General features: G+C 44.6%; 1 protein-coding gene across 4 annotated transcripts in view; it reads left to right on the top strand.

Moving 5' to 3' along the window:
• The window catches only part of KIF1A (kinesin family member 1A), a 195,640-nt gene that overhangs the window by 128,029 nt on the left and 51,509 nt on the right, over positions 1-16,102 (top strand). For all 4 annotated transcript variants that reach the window (XM_072618743.1, XM_072618745.1, XM_072618742.1 and 1 more), the window contains 7 exons: positions 345-463; positions 6,284-6,369; positions 8,368-8,506; positions 9,572-9,740; positions 10,831-10,921; positions 12,110-12,228; positions 14,762-14,817. In XM_072618743.1, coding sequence (XP_072474844.1) covers positions 345-463; positions 6,284-6,369; positions 8,368-8,506; positions 9,572-9,740; positions 10,831-10,921; positions 12,110-12,228; positions 14,762-14,817 — 779 coding nt within the window. The remainder of the gene's footprint in view (positions 1-344; positions 464-6,283; positions 6,370-8,367; positions 8,507-9,571; positions 9,741-10,830; positions 10,922-12,109; positions 12,229-14,761; positions 14,818-16,102) is intronic.

Below are 16,102 nucleotides of genomic sequence, written 5' to 3'. Positions count from 1 at the left end.
GGGCAGTGGGGAGGGGGTCACTAAGTCACTGCCAAGTTCAAGTTCACACCACTGACCTGACTTCCTGGAACCTGGCTGTAGTCCGACCTTCCCACTTTAAGCACGCACGGCTCAGCCCCTCCCTCACTTGCCCTCTGCCTCCTCATGCCCACCCTCATCCTCATCTTCATCCTCCTCCTCCTCCGGCTGGCCTTGGCTGTCTTGCTTCCATTTTGCTTTGCAGCGCTGTTGTGGTGTGAGCGGTGAGCTGTGATGATGCCAACTGCCCATCAGCCTGCCGTGTGCCTGGCGACCCCCGGGGCAGCAGCGGGCACAGTGACCACTCTCCTCTGCCTCTCCCTCAGGGCCTTTGTGTACCTCAGCAACCTGCTCTACCCCGTGCCGCTGGTCCACCGAGTGGCCATCGTCAGCGAGAAGGGCGAAGTGAAGGGTTTCCTGCGTGTGGCCGTGCAAGCCATCTCAGGTGGGTGACCCTGAGGAACCTTCTGACCTGGATAGGCCTGCTTGTGCCCTGGAAAACTCCCAGCCTGAGTGTTGGGAAAGCTTGGGCCTTCTGAGAGGCTTCTTTGGGAAAAGAGGCATCTCCCTACTTGGCAGCGGGATTTGGTGAGAGAGTCAGAGATCCTGGCATAGCAGGAGCACCTGCTCAGAGCAATGAAACGGAACAGGAGGTGAGATGGTGAAACACAATGCTAATGCAGCTGCAGAAAGCGCTGATCCTGATATGTGATCTGGATGTTTTCTCCTACTCCGTTTATTTTCATCCATCCATTCATTTGTTCGTTTTTGTTCATTGATTCATTCATCCACTAATTTTTAATTCATTCATCCATTCATTCGTTAGTTTTTTGTTCATTGATTCATTCATTCAACCAGCATTTATCAAGGTACCACACCTGATGCTGGGCTTTTCCTGAGGTGGAAGAGGCTATGAATTCTGGCTCTGATGCTTGTTCCCTGTATGACTTCAGACATTTTCTTTCCCTCCCTGGGTCTCAGTTTCTTAGTCTACATGGTCTCTAAGGTGCTGGTTTTCTTCAGCCCCTGAAGGGGTCATTGAATAGACACAGGGGCATAGGTACTCCTGGGCTTTATCAATCAATCAACAAGAATTATTAAACACCTACCTGGTGCTGCACTCGAGTGCTGTGAATCCAAAGCCCAAAATCAGTCATTCAGTCAGCAAGTACCTTTTAATTAAGTCCCTTCTATATATAAGACACTGTGCTAAGTGGTGATACAAAGAATCAAATCCTGTTTGCAAGGAACTTACATTCTTGGGGGGATCCTCAAAGAAAGGTATATGCAGCAGAAATATAAAGTGCATACATATACATTTATCATAATAGCTAGTGCTCTGACATTTGCAAACTCTTTACTAATATCTCATTCGATCTTTTCAACCACCCTCGGAGATAGATGCTGTCATCAAAAATTACCCCTTTTTTACAGATGAGGAAAGTGAGGCAAATAGAGATTGAGTGACTTGTCCAGGTCATACCACTGGTCTGGTGTCAGAGTTGAACTAGTCTTCCCGACTCTAGATCCAGCATTCTATCCACCGTGGCATTCCCTAGATGCACCAATAGATGTTTCATAGTCATTAAATGCAAGGTAGTTTGAGAGGGAGATGTTTAGCAGATCAGGAAAGATTTCCTACAAGAGAAGTTGCTGAGCAAGAGCCTTAGACAAGCAGGTATGAGTGAAGAAATGCAAAGTATACGTATGGGGTGGGAGTAGGGAGGGTGGGTCTTCAGGTTCTGTGGATTCTCACTGGTGCTTCCCAAGTACTGGATGGTTTACGAAATGTTTTCCCTACCTTACCTCATCTACACCTCAGAACACTACAAGCTCAGTTCTTTCATTTTAAACCTGCTTGGAAGGAGGGACAGGGTATCTGGCATCCTAAGCATCCCAAAAGATGAGTTAAAATTTGCACATTTATAATAAGAATGGAGCAGCCTGGGAGGAAAAAAACCATCCCCTCAAAGCCTCGCCAATTTAATAGGCTTCAATTAAAATTTGTCAGTCCCTATTATCAAATGATCACTTTGTAATTTCTAATGACCTTTTTTTTTAAGCTTATGAATCAGCAGGTTCCAAAGACTGTAGTGCAAGGTTTGGCGCCAGAGACATTCTCTACATATTAATAGATGAATTATATAACATTAACTACCATAATTAGTTCATAAATAGATATAAAGCACTCTAACATGGTCTAGATGATTAAGGAGGGATTCAGCTGTCTGAGAAAAACACACCCTGATAAGAAAACAGAAGGAGAGCAAAAATAGGACTTGGCATTATTCTCAGGCACAGACAAAACTGTAGCGTGCTCTCTCTCAAAGGAGCCCTCCCTGCAAAATAAGGAGTTTAGGATTTTTTTTTAAAGCGACATTCAGTGGCCCTGACCCTGGACAATAGTTAAAATGTCACACAATTCCAAAGTGGGGCAACCATCTGAGAAAAGGCCTAGCAAAATCTGTGGCACAGAGGAGGCACTTAGTAAATGCTTGCCATGTGACTGACTGACTGAGTGAATGAATGAATGAACTGGGGGAGGGAAGGCAGAATCACATGGCAGATCTGGATCTCCATTGAAACAAAAAGTTGTGATCTGTCTTCTCTATGAAAGTCTCCGACGTCCCCTGTGACCCTGTGCTTCCCAGGGCTTTGGCTACAAATTAATGTCAGTCTGGCACCCAGATCAAGTAAGACCTCCAAGAAAAGGGACAGTAGTGCTAAAGATACCCAGAACAAGCTGTTCAAGGTACACACAGGAGTCATGACTTATAATGTGAATGTGATGCCAGGAGGACAAGAATGATCTGGGGTTTCGTCAGGGTCAGGGATTCCCTGCGTGAGGGACTTCCTCTACCAATGGAGAGCACAACCTATTTGTGCACTCAACAGACAAATCCTAAGGAATTGTCTGAGGCCCAAATTTGTCCATGGTCACCTAGATAATACATCAGAAGCTGGATTTGGACACCATGCCCCTGACTCCTGGCCCACCACTCTCCCCACTATCCCATGCTGACTGACTCTAGGAGTCAAGTAAGTGAGACAAAAGCCAAAGGGAATTTGTTGCTCCTGTGCTACTTGCTGAAGGAGTGCACGTGCTCATTTTTAGCATCCTCTAAATACCCACATCCTGAACAAAGCCCTGCTTATCCCACTTTAGTTATGGGATGAAGCAGAATGAGTCAGATCCTTTAGCTCATCTCTGACATGCTTGTTGAATGGTTTGGTTTCAGGATGATGGAAGTTTTGGGCACAGAAATTCTTAAAGAGAGTCTGCTAAACAGTGCAGGGGCTGTGGTCCATGTGGGGCAGAGAGAGTGCACAGAGACATTGTCCGAAGTCCTTCAAACATTGCACTATTATCAAATCTATTCTTTTGTATGAGAAGATGATATCGAGGCATACCATTAGTAAACACTTTCCATTCTTGGTTCTTGGTTCCAGGGTACTTGATGATGAGTTTGTCCAATTCTTCCCCATTCTCTCTCCAGCTCCCGTTGTAACCAATTAAAATAATGACTGGTGTTCCAATAGTTCATAAAACTACAAAGCATTGTGCAAACATCTCTTTAGAACTTCACAAAAACACTGGGGGTTGGATATTCTAAGTAATTCCGAGACTGAGTCTTAGGAAGAAGAAATTTGCCCCTGACCACACAACCAGCAAGGGCTGGAGGCAAGATTCGAACCTAGGCCTCCAAATTCCGAGTCCAGGCACTGATCTGCCATGACATACCTGTACCTGATCAGTCAGTGCCAGATATTGTGCTGAGTGTTACAGATACAGTTCCTGTCCTCAAGGAACACACTGAAAGGAAGGGAGTGAAAACATGTAAATCGATAGATACATATAAGATCCATTCAGATGAGATGGAAGATAACCCTATAAGGAAAGTTTGCAGCAGCTGCTCGGACTACTTATTAAATGTGGGAGCTTGAGTAAATCACCAAACTTCTCTGTGCCTCAGTTTCTTCATGTATTAAATGAAGGGGTTGGACTAGCTTCCTTCCAGCTCTAAAACTGTAATCCTATTAAGAGAAAACAGATTGGAGATTGACCTTTGTCTTCATCAGTACATAAAAATCCCTCTGATAACAGGTCAGCCCTTAATAGGGACCAAAAGTTGATGGAAGATTATCTAAGCACCATCAGATTTTCAGGCTTTCTCCTCGGGCTCCTCCCCACACTCCACCATGTGGTTTGTTCCCTGTTCCACATCCCCTTTGGTCTTTGTTCCAAAGGAACCCTCCATCCAGTAAAAGAGGCCCCTATTTATCTTTTGGCTCGGTTTTCCTCAAAGTCACAGGTCCATTGGGTGGGGTCCCCAGGAAAGCAATCACTATATTCACGAACCTAACAAGAGATCTTATTTACGGGGCTTATTGACCACCACTAGTGAAAATTTGTTTGTGTTTCACAAGCTTGTTGGTAGGTCAGAGTCTCCCCTGGGAGCTGGCTCCGTCAACACTTGCATTTGGAGACACCTCTGATAACAAAGTTGTGACTTAAAATAACATTCAACCTTTTGGAACAGGATTATAAATAGAAGGATGACTTAGGAAATCATTCATTGTCTTTCCCTGCTGAACATTAGCTGGCAATGGGTCATTAGCCTTAATCTTGACCTGCCCTTGTACACACCTCTGGTCCAGAGTCAGTTTTGGAGCTGGATGGGGAATCATAGCTCACTCAGCTCTACCTCTTACACAACATAGCAATTCTAGGGTCGGCTCCAGTCTGATGTGATCATGTGGTCTGTTTGAACCCTTCTCACAAACAGGGATCATCACATTGAAGGCAGATCTAAATAGGAGAAAATCCCCTCTTCTGGGGAGCCAAATTGTCTTCTGTCTCCTTCATGAGGGGGACGGCAATGAAGTGTGGTGGAGGCTGGTGTGCTAGACTCAGAGGCAAGAAGACTGACCTTTGACACTTCATAGTAGGGGATCCTTGGCAAACCAATGCTCTAATCTGTATAGTGGAGAGCCATACCTATGTCACACACAGAGTTGTGGGGATTAAATGAGACAACGTACAGAAAGCCCTTTACAAACCTTAAAAGGCTAGAAATTCCATCATCTCTTTATTCCTCAGCTTCCTCATCTGGCAAAGGGGGATAATATCTACTCTGCCTTCATGACAGGGCTATTGTGGGCTCAAATGAAGTCATGGATATAAAGCCTTTTTTACCATAATATTCTGTAAAAGTATCAGTCACCACATCACAAGGGAGGCTTTGTTACCCCCTCCTTACAGAGGAGGAAACTGAGACTCAGACAAAGCAGATGTTTTGCCCACAGTTGTGGGGGAGGAATTCAAACCCAGCTCTTCTGGACCTAAGATCAGTGTCCTTTGCACAGCTCCCTACAACAGAGAAATGCAAGAAGAATTAAAAAAGAATGTTTGCATTACCTCATAGGATCCACTTTGTCTACCTTGCCCCTCACCTTAGCTAACTGGAACGCTGAGATTAAATGCTTCGAAATGTATCACAGACCTTCCTGGAGGGCCTGGGATCTCTATGGGGAAGAGGTAGCAACCATAGGATAAGGAAGCAGACTACAGTGTGAGGCAACTAGTTTTTCTCACTTCTATTGTAAGGCAGAAATTCCTTCTTCCCTACAATACCCCAACTTCCTTAAAAATAACTCCTAAGGGAAGAGGCCTATATGAGTCCAAGGACACAGGCTTCCCCAAGGATTGCACCACAAGGAGGCTGGATGTACAGCCATGTCTGTCTGTCATGTAGATGAGGCCTCTCTCCCCAAGGAGGGATTATGAAGAGGACCAGGTGAGTCTTCTGTGAGTCACAGCAGTCTGGTTTCAGAAATCTGTCATTATTGGGAGCTCCTTCCCAAGACAGTCAGCTCTTTAAGCACAGTCTAATGGGCTTCAGTAAATATCAGTCTGAAATGGGACAGTCCATGACACACACTCTGGATCCCTGGTTCTGCCTTCCACCTGCAGGAAGCTGCTTCCCAGGCTGCTTCCTTCCTGTCCCCAGCAGCTGTGACTGATCTTCCTTTTAACCACTTTTACTTGAGAAAGAACTCTGCTTTTGGAAGGCAGTTTGTCCATCTGCTTTCTGCAGGTAGATAGATGTCAGTCCCTGGAGAATGGTCTCCAGGAAAAACCCTGATCCTTTTGAGCGTCGCTTTTACCCTCTGAGTTGTTTCTGTCCCTATAATGAGCTAACCCTGACTCTATCCTTGAGTTCTGCTAACATGGCCATGGCCACTGTGTTCTCTCTGCTTTCAGCGGATGAAGAAGCTCCAGACTATGGCTCCGGTGTCCGACAGTCGGGAACAGCCAAGATCTCATTTGATGATCAACATTTTGAAAAGGTATTAACTGCATGACATTTAGTTGGCCATAAATATCTTATAGCATCTTACCTCTCCAGCTAAATTTTCCATCACTCCTAGAAACACAGCCTCCAATTTCAGGAGGCCAGTCTTATTCCCATTGATACATGAATGCTACTCCAGACTGCCCCTCTCTCTCCTCTGAAGCCTAGATGATCTCTGGAGTCCAACTCAACCCCCCACCTTCTCCTGGAGCTGTAACCACTGTTGGTAGAGGAATTACCCACACATCTGTATTGTGGGATTGTTGTTAGTAACCTGAGCAGAGGAACAAAGGCTGAATTTGGAGCTGGAGGATCTGGGTTCCAATCCTCGCTCTGTCACTTGCTGACTGCAGAGGTCACCTCACTCTGTAAACTGGAGAGTTGGACCAGATGGTCTCCCAGGTCCCTTCTGCCTCTAAATCTGCAGTCTCCTATTAAGTCACTTTGGAAACTCTAAAGACCTATTGGAGTAGAAGGGATTGATGTTGACCTCAGAATAACTTGTAAAACTTAAAGGTATTTAAAAGAATCCTGAAACATTAGTGTGCAAGAGAGTCTTAGAGATCCTAGATATAACTCAGGAAGGAGCCTTTGAAGCTATCTAGGCCAAACCCCTCATTTTACAGATGAGGAAACTGAGGCCAGAGAGGGGAAGGTCACATGGGAAATAAACATTGGAGGCAGAATTTGAATTCAGTTCTTCTAACTTGAGAGCCAGTGCTCTTTCCACTGTACCTGATGGCTCAGATGATAGGAGGAGAAGTCCAAAGGGGTGAAGGCCAGATGATGAGGGTTGCCACACAGGAGATAACAGCAATCCTGGGCAGCCTGCCTTTGCCAGATGAGCCCCAGCCACAAGAGCTCAAGCTCTCTTGCCTGTCCATGGTTATGCATGTGCACTGCCAGGCACACGCACATGTAAGCACACATTCACAGTCCTCTGGATCCTGCACTTGTCCCCTCTCCTGATTTTTGAGGCAGTGACTGAGTTGATCAACATTCCTAGAGTCCTTCAAGGCTATCCAGAGAAAGAGGCTCTGCCAGTGGTCCTGAAACCTTCTCATTTATTAAAACGTCTCTCATTGCTTCCCGCTCTGAACCATGAGTCTTCCTCCCTGTCTCCCACCCCCACCCCTCCACCCCACCCCTGTTCCTACACCCAGCATTAAAGCCACAGTGGCCTTTCTGCTCTGAGAAACTCCAATCCTAACCAGGACTTGTCCCAGACATGCAGTGATCCTCCTGAAAGGGGCCTCCCCAAGCTAAAAGCACAGTCTGCTTGAGCCAGGCCCAGAGGTCACAGAGCAAATTGCCCTGGGACATGAAGTAACTCAGGGTCCAACTTGGGACCAGTTCCCAAGAGGTTATTTGCATTCCAACCTTCTACCTCCTACCTTAGTGATGGATGAAGGTGTTGGTTAAGGGCGGGATCTGCCCCAGCTCAAGATACCCCTGGGTGCCTATGAAAGGAGGAAACGAGGTGGAGGCAGGTCAGTAAAACAAACCTAAGCCTTGTTTCTGAGTGGGTAACGGACCAGCCCTTCTGGAGATGTACAGACTCTGAGGAGCAGACCAAGATGATGGAGTCAGAAAGAAATGGGTTTGAATCTCACTTCTAATTCCAACTCTTACTCCCTGAGCCTCAATTTCCTCATCTGTGGAAAGGGATGATGATACCCCTCAGGGTTACTGTGAGGATCAAATGAGCAGTATGTGTAGGTGTGTGTGAAGCACTCTATTATAAGGACCATCGACACAGAGCTGGCGGGGACCATAGGGTCCATGGAGGCCACTCAACTTTCTCATTTTCAGATGAGAAAACTGAGTCTGAGAGGCTCAGATACTCCTCCCAGGATCACCTGGGTAAGAAGTGTCTGCAACGGGATTCGAACTCAGTTCTTCCGGACTCCATGCCCAGGATTCCATCCGCCAGGGCTCCCCATCTCGTGGCCATTGTCCCCATGATTACTGTCCTTGTGTTGGTCTTTTCCAGTTCCAGTCTGAGTCCTGTCCAGTGGTGGGAATGTCTCGTTCTGGTACCTCGCAGGAAGAGTTGCGCATTGTCGAGGGACAGGGGCAGGTCACTGAAATCGGACCCTCTGCAGATGAAGTGAACAACAACACCTGTGCAGGTAGCTGGAGGGCTCAGGGTGTGATGGTCCCCCAGGAGGTTACAGAGTCCGAGATGTGGGAACGGAGAAGCGGTGAGGGGAGTTCAACAATACTCTAGAGCATCAATAATTAATAACACTGATTGAATACTGTGTGCCTGGTGCTGTGCCCAGCGCAGGGACACAAAGAAAGGTCAGAGACGATTCCTGCCCCCCATAGGGCTGCCAGCCTAACAGAGAAGACAACGTAACTCTCAGGAATGAGGGGCACATCAGCAGGGGAAGGGAAAGTACCCAGGGATCTCAAAGCACTAAATAGCATTGAGCTTGCTGCTGCATTAACTTAGAGCCCCATCAGGCACCTTCCCTCTCCCTGCATAAGCTGACGCACTCTATCTCTGCAACCCGAGGAGATCTTATCTCTAGCCTCTAGTGAAGCCTCGATGATCTCTCCCTGTCTCAGTACTCCGATTGGATTAGTCCCACTCTGGTGGGGCCACTGTTGCCCTCCCTAGGAACATGGGTCAGCCCTTGTTACCTCCTCTCCTGTGCCGTCAGATTAAAGGACGGAACAGTTACCCAACTTCTAGCCTTTACTTTGCCCAAAGAAAGGGATTCTAGAAACAAGGAACCTTCCCTTCTCCAAAGCTTAACTCTAGAAATGTCATTGAGAAATCTGTGGAATTCAGTCCCCCAAGCATTGATTCAGTACCTCCTGTATGCCATTCACGGTGCTAGGCACTGGGGTCTTTTAAGACAAAAGTGAGTCATTTCCTTCAAAGTGCTTATGTTCTATGAAAACAAAAACAGGCGCACAGGAGAGCCAATGCAGACACACAAAGTGGTTTTAGGAAGTACTAACTACTGGAGAGACCAGAAAAAATCTCTAGGCGCTGGCTCTGGAACTGAGACCTGAAGACAGGTAGGGAATCCTGGAGGCACAGTCTAGGAGAAAGGGCAAGCCATGTATGGGGGACCCAACCAGTGCCGAGTCATGAGGTGGGAGATGGATGGTCATGTGCAGGGACTACCAGACTGTTCAAGGAAATTGTGCACCCTCATTCCATGTGGCTTTTCACCACACAGTGACTCCTGAAGATCTGCTACTGGACAGCCCTGAGAAGAGTATCATGGATGGCCCCTTGGAATCTGCCCTGGACCATTTGAAGCTGGGCAGCATCTTCACCTTCCGGGTGACAGTGCTCCAGGCATCCAGCATCTCTGCAGAGTATGCTGACATCTTCTGCCAGTTCAAGTGAGTCCTCCCTTTCTGGTCCTCCCATCACTTCTCCCTTTCTCCTCCTTATTCTTTAGCAGTCACATGAAATTGTGAGTAGGGTATTGAGTATGGAGTCCAATTTTCAAACTCAAACATTTGGACAGATCATTTGACTTCTCTGTGCTTGTTTCCTCACTTATAAAATGAAAAAGCTGATGACCTCTAAGGGTTACTTCTAGCCCTAAATCTCTTTCTATGATGCTTTCCATGACTGTGTCTCTCCCTTAGTTTCTTTGTTCTTGCTGCTGCCAATATTTTCTTTCCATCACTGAGCCACGGGTCTGAGTCTTGTGTCTAGGAGAATTCAACATAGAATGTTGTCTCCATTCCTTATGTGTAATTCTGCATTTTTCATCTACATACTTTTGCACTGACCATCCCCTGCACCTGCAATGATTCCTTTCTTATCTCCACCTCACAGAGTATTGGAGTTGAGGCTCTGTAATTAAGAATTAATTTAAAATTTCTGCAGTAATGAGCTTCCTCCCTCCCTGGCAGCTGTGTGTGTGAGCATGTACGCATTTGTGTATGTATTTATTGACTTTATATTTGTGCTGTATATTTTCATTATGCATTTAGTACATTTAGAACATCAGCTTCTTTCCAGAAGAAATTATTTTATTCTTTGCATCTGTATCCCCAGCATCTAACACAGTGCCTGGCACATAGTAGGTGCTTAATAAAAATCTCTTGATTGATGATTCATGGGAAGAAAAAGTCCAAGTTTCCACCATGAGGTTTCACCACCTGTAGAGAAAACTAAAATGAAATCGCCCCCTTGGCCATTCAAACTTAGATTTTCTAAACCCGTTCAATATGTGATGCCTATCATTCCCATTTAATTGGATCCATGCACATTAGGCCAGTGAAATCTTTTTTTAAAAAGCCAACGGAGGAAGAATGGTATGCTGAAAGAAAACCAAAACACTGTACTGGGTTGAATGGCATCCATTATTGGCTGCATGACTGATCAGGGATGACGTGGTGATGTCTTCAGGATCCACATTGTCAGGTTGTTACGAAGGAAACACTTTGTAACTGAAAATAATTTTCTCTTGTTTTGCAGCTTTATCCACCGTCACGATGAGGCCTTTTCCACGGAGCCACTGAAGAACACAGGACGAGGGCCACCTCTTGGGTTTTACCATGTCCAGAATGTAGGTCATTGCTATTATCTTAGCGACTGATTCTTGCTTTGGCACATGAGGGTGGGGACTTACAATGGCTATACAACCTTCAGCCTCCTAAACCATACTGAGCTCTCATTTCCATAGGCACAGGCTCAACAAAGGAGTGATCACCTCTCCTTATGCCCTATTTACTATAGGTAGTAATAGCTAATAAAAATAACAGCTGGTATGTATATGGTACTTAAAGGTTTGCATAATGCTTTACAAATATTATCTCGTTTTATCCTTACAATGTTCCTGGGAAGGAAGTGATATTATCCCTGTTTTACAGATGAGGAAACTGAGGCAGAAAGAGGTAAAGTGACTTGTCCAAGGCCATGCAGCTAGTATGAGGCAAGAATCAAACTTAAGTCTTCTTGACTCCAAGACCAGAGTTCTACGCACTGCACCACCTAACTGCCATACGGCACCCTATATCTAATGATACTATTGTGCCTTCCCATGCTTTGAACATACCTAATTGTAGGTAATTGTTTCTGAAAATGTGAATTTTTATAATGGAGACTTGATGTGTTAAGAAAATTGGGAGAAAGAACTACTTGTATAGAGCAGGAAAACAATCTGTAATTCCAAACCTACTGTGGGCAAGTCTGAGCCTGTTTCCTCATCTGTAAAATAAGTATAATAAGACCAGTAGTTTGTGCCACCTAGAGTGGTGAGGCCCAAATGTGATCATGTTTGCAGAGTACTTTATATAGGAAGGTCAGCTGTTATCACCACCATCACCATCATCAACACCATAACATCACTGGTAGTAATGGTATTAGTAAGGCCCTCTCAGGCATTGTGGGCAGAGAAGCCTTACATTGTTATACCCTCTTAAGAAATGCCTCAGAGCATAACTTAGGGTACCTGCTTGTGGACTGCTAGTCTGTGAATGTAAGAGTTGAGTCACATGAGCAGAGTTAAGTGGGATTTGGTTCTCCCCTATGCTGATCTATGGCTTTCTTAGGGAGAGTACTGTCATCTCTTTATTACTGATCTTTTGTTCATGAGATCACAGAGTTCAGGATTACAGACTGGCATCAGGGGGATAACATTAGTTTCCAAACTGTATAACCCAACCTCCATTCTGTGGACTTGGTGTCTTATGTGATTTTGTCCTCTGCCTTTAATAATGTTGTGGCCTTTTGCCTCCCTCCACTCTCATGCTAGATTGCAGTTGAGGTGACTAAGTCCTTTGTTGAATACATCAAGAGTCAGCCAATTGTATTTGAGGTTTTCGGCCACTACCAGCAGCATCCTTTCCCACCTCTGTGCAAGGATGTTCTCAGGTAAGCCTGCCTTGGATCTATCAATCAAAATGTCAAAAAGTCTTGAGCACATATCATGAGGAACAGTTAAAGGAACTGTGGCTGTTGAGCCTGGAGGAGAGGAGATTCAGAAGGGACAAGAGAACTGAAGGAGGGATCAGACCTGTTCAACTTGACCCCAGAGAGCAGAACCAGGAATAATGGGTGGAGATTTCAATGTCAGGAAAAATATTGCACCATAAAGAACTGTCCATGAGTGGGCTGGACCATCCTAGCAGACAATGAGAGCCTCCTCAGTCTTCAAGTAGAATCATGATGGCTCCTTGATGAGGATATTGTGGGGATTCTTTTTTAGTGAAGAATTGGAGTCAATGGTTTCTGAAGTCCCTTCTAACTCAGATGTCGTGTGAATCTATGAGTAGATATTTGTGTAATGGGATTGCTTACATATCAAAGGGTCAGATTGTTTGGAGAGGAAGATCAAGAGTCAGGATCTTCATTTTTCCATTTAAGTCAATTCAGGAAGCACTTCTTAGGTGCCAGCTGTGCTGGAATTTTAGCTCCAAAAAAAAAAGAAAAAGCCAAGGGACCTAATCCAATGCCTGGGATGTAAATGAAGGGATTTCTATAGACCTAGCTAGAGTCCTGTGAATTCTTTTAAAGCTTCAGCAGGCTATTTTTGCTCTGCTCTGTTCTCATTTAGACCAGATGTACAGTTTTCTTAGAAAATATCATTGCCTAGAAATATCCTTCCATCTGCGCTCCACTAACTGTGCCCAAGGCTGGCATTTCACAGTGTATCACTTGGCCATTGAATCAGTTCCCTCTTCCCCCCTTATTTCAAATTAGCAGTCACCTTTCCAGAAAAGAGACTGAGATGGATGAGAGCCTGGCCAGCTATCATAGCCACTGTAAAACTAAGATGATGCAAGGCACATTGAGATCATTTTATTTGAGGGCAAATTCTGAATTGACTGTGGGGCAGAATTGATGTGGTGCAGGTTTTTTTTTAATGATTGTTAACTTGGCTTGACTTGACTCGAAGAGAAGGAGGGAGGGAAGAGAGAGAGAGAGAGAGAGAGAGAGAGAGAGAGAGAGAGAGAGAGAGAGGAGAGAGAGGAAAGAGGAGCGAGAGGAAGGAAAAAGAGGGAAAAAAGAGAAAGGCATAGAGACAAAAACATAGACAGGGAGGAGAGGCAGAGAAAGTATGTAATTTAGTCTAGAGATAGAATGAATGAAACAAGATGCCTTTTTTCCCCCTGAGGGCTTCAGTGTCCCTGATCTAACTGACTGTCTAAGATGGACCTTCAAGATCATCACATCCAACTAATTCATTTTACAAATATTTTGCAGATGACCCCCCAAAGAAAAGAGGATGTGGCATTCCTAAAAGACATATCTGACCATGTGCCTCCCCTACTCAAAAACTGTCAATGGCTCCCTATTGCCTGTGGGATACACTCTTCAGTTTGGCATTGAAAGCCCTTAAAGCATGGCTCCCACCAGCTTCCCCAACCTTTTCCCATGTTATTGTGCTCTATACATTGTAGCCAAACTGGTCTCTTAGATGTTCTTTGAACTGGATGTTGTCTCTGTTGCATTTGTGAATACACACACACACACACACACACACACACGGAAACACAAGATACACTGTGTCACAGAGACACACACCTACTTAAAAACATATATATGTATGTATATACTCATTCACACAAGCGCACATGTATGCGAACACAAGATACAGTGTGTCACACATATTCTTACATATTCACACACATGTACTCCTCGAGAGTGAAGATTGTATCCTTTTCGCCTTTCCATCTCCAGTACCTAACACAGTGTATTTTATATTGTTCATTAAAATGATTTGAAATAAACTAAATTGAATTTGTAAAAGAAACATGTTTTGGGAAAGACTTGAAGAGAAGAAATCAGTGGTATTGTCCCATAATTCTCATGGTGAAGCAATCAAAGCAATGCTCTTGACATTAGGAGGCAGCAAATAGTAAAGCCCATCAATAAACCAGTTAGCGAGTCCTGATTATTACCAATAGTGAGCTCTCTTGAGAGCAGAGCTGGGAGCAAAGGGCAAAAACTTCAAAATGGCCAATTTGGGCTTAATGTCAGGAAATCCGTCCTCACAACGGAAACCACCCTAAGGTGGCCCAGGCTTATTTGGGAAGTAGTGGGATATTCCTCCATGGGCGTCTTTGTGAAGAATCCTGAGGAATATGTCGTTGCTGAAACAATGTATGTGGAATTCAGAGTTAGATTCCATTAACAAAGCAAGCCATGCAGGTACAGGGATGTCAGGACCCTAGATCAGTCTCAGTGGTCACTTGTTGGCTATGCTATTGTGGACCAGATTCCTTTGGTGTATGCGTTTAGACTAGAGATCCAACAAGGTTTCTTCTAATCCTCATATTCAGTGATTCTGTGATTCCCTATGACTAGAGGTTTTTAAGCAGAAATTCTGATCAGGTGCCAATATCTGAAATTTTCTTTCTAGTCTCAGGGATTATAGTCACATGGCTCTCTTCTTTGTCCACAGTCCTCTACGACCATCAAGACGTCATTTCCCTCGGGTCATGCCGCTCTCTAAACCAGGTTGGTAGCACTTAACACCCCTGTATTCCTCCTCATCCCCAGTTCTTTCCATTTTGAGTCCAACTAGCCTTCAAGTTATGGCATCTTCCTAGGAAAAATCCCGCTTGGAATTACATTAGTGTCATGTGATTAATGGACATGGGGATCTAGCTACAGACAAAGTAACTGATGGACTTGGAGGATACGGTGAGATATCTAGGCTAGTGGCTTATTTATTTCCCCATTACAAAGGGTCCTTTGTTAATCTGGTGAGACAGGAATTGGTTCTTGGGTTAAAAAAAGCACTTCATGGATCATCTTTCTAGCATAGGATCTTAGTCTTTCTTTCCTGTTCTAAAGGTATTCTCTTGGAGAATGGATGTAGAAGGATCAATATGAAAGTAATACAGCTGAGACTGGGAAGCTCGTGAGGGTAGGAGAATCCAGGATAGATAATTCTCCAACTTGAATAAAGTTTGTTACCCCAAATTTGTTGTTCCAAAAGCATGATCAGGTGTCCAGTAGAAAACCATATCCCTTGAAATGGTTCCATCCCATTCATGCCAACTTGTACTTGGGACTTCATTAAAACCAGAACAGACTGATAAAGACCATCAGAAAATGGGACACCACAACTGAATTCCCCTCAACCATTAAGGTGTGCATCTGCAAATGAGTACCTTTACTAGTTTGGTGAATGACTAAATAAAAAGACCAGAATTGTCAGATTTCCAGAAAGTTTTCAAGATGGTGATGACTCATTTAGGTTCCCTCCAGTGCAGGTGGCAGCACCTATCTGTGAGGCAAGGAGTGAATTTTGTATGTTGGGCAACTATGGAACAATATGATCAGCTCCCTGAGAGATTGGGAAGCCTGGACATGAACTTCCATTACTCTACCCACCCATAGTCAAGGAGCAAATAATTTTACCCTGCATTTTTCACAAAAGACATGCAGGGATTTCTCTGAAGAGTCATTGCCCAATTACTAGGGCAATCAGAAATAGGACATAATTTGAGAGATAGATTAGAGGAGGAGTTTATGACTTTGACATTAAACTGCAGCCATTGGGATAAGAAGGAACACAGGACACCAGTCCCTCTGCAAGAACATTAACCTTTCCATCTAGTTTTCTTTGAGGAATAATATTTTTGTAGACATATGAAGTAAGACTAGGGTGGGAACTAAGGTTGAGTATCATACTAAGGTTGGGTGTATCATACTCTTTCAAATCCCTTCCCATTGCTGCCAAGCTGACATTCCAGGGAAGGAACAGCAGATGAAGGGTCAGTTAAGATGAGGCAGC

The sequence above is a fragment of the Notamacropus eugenii genome, chromosome 6, assembly GCF_028372415.1.
Source record: "Notamacropus eugenii isolate mMacEug1 chromosome 6, mMacEug1.pri_v2, whole genome shotgun sequence".
Taxonomy (NCBI): Eukaryota; Metazoa; Chordata; class Mammalia; order Diprotodontia; family Macropodidae; genus Notamacropus; species Notamacropus eugenii.
This window is presented reverse-complemented; position numbering and strand designations above follow the sequence as displayed.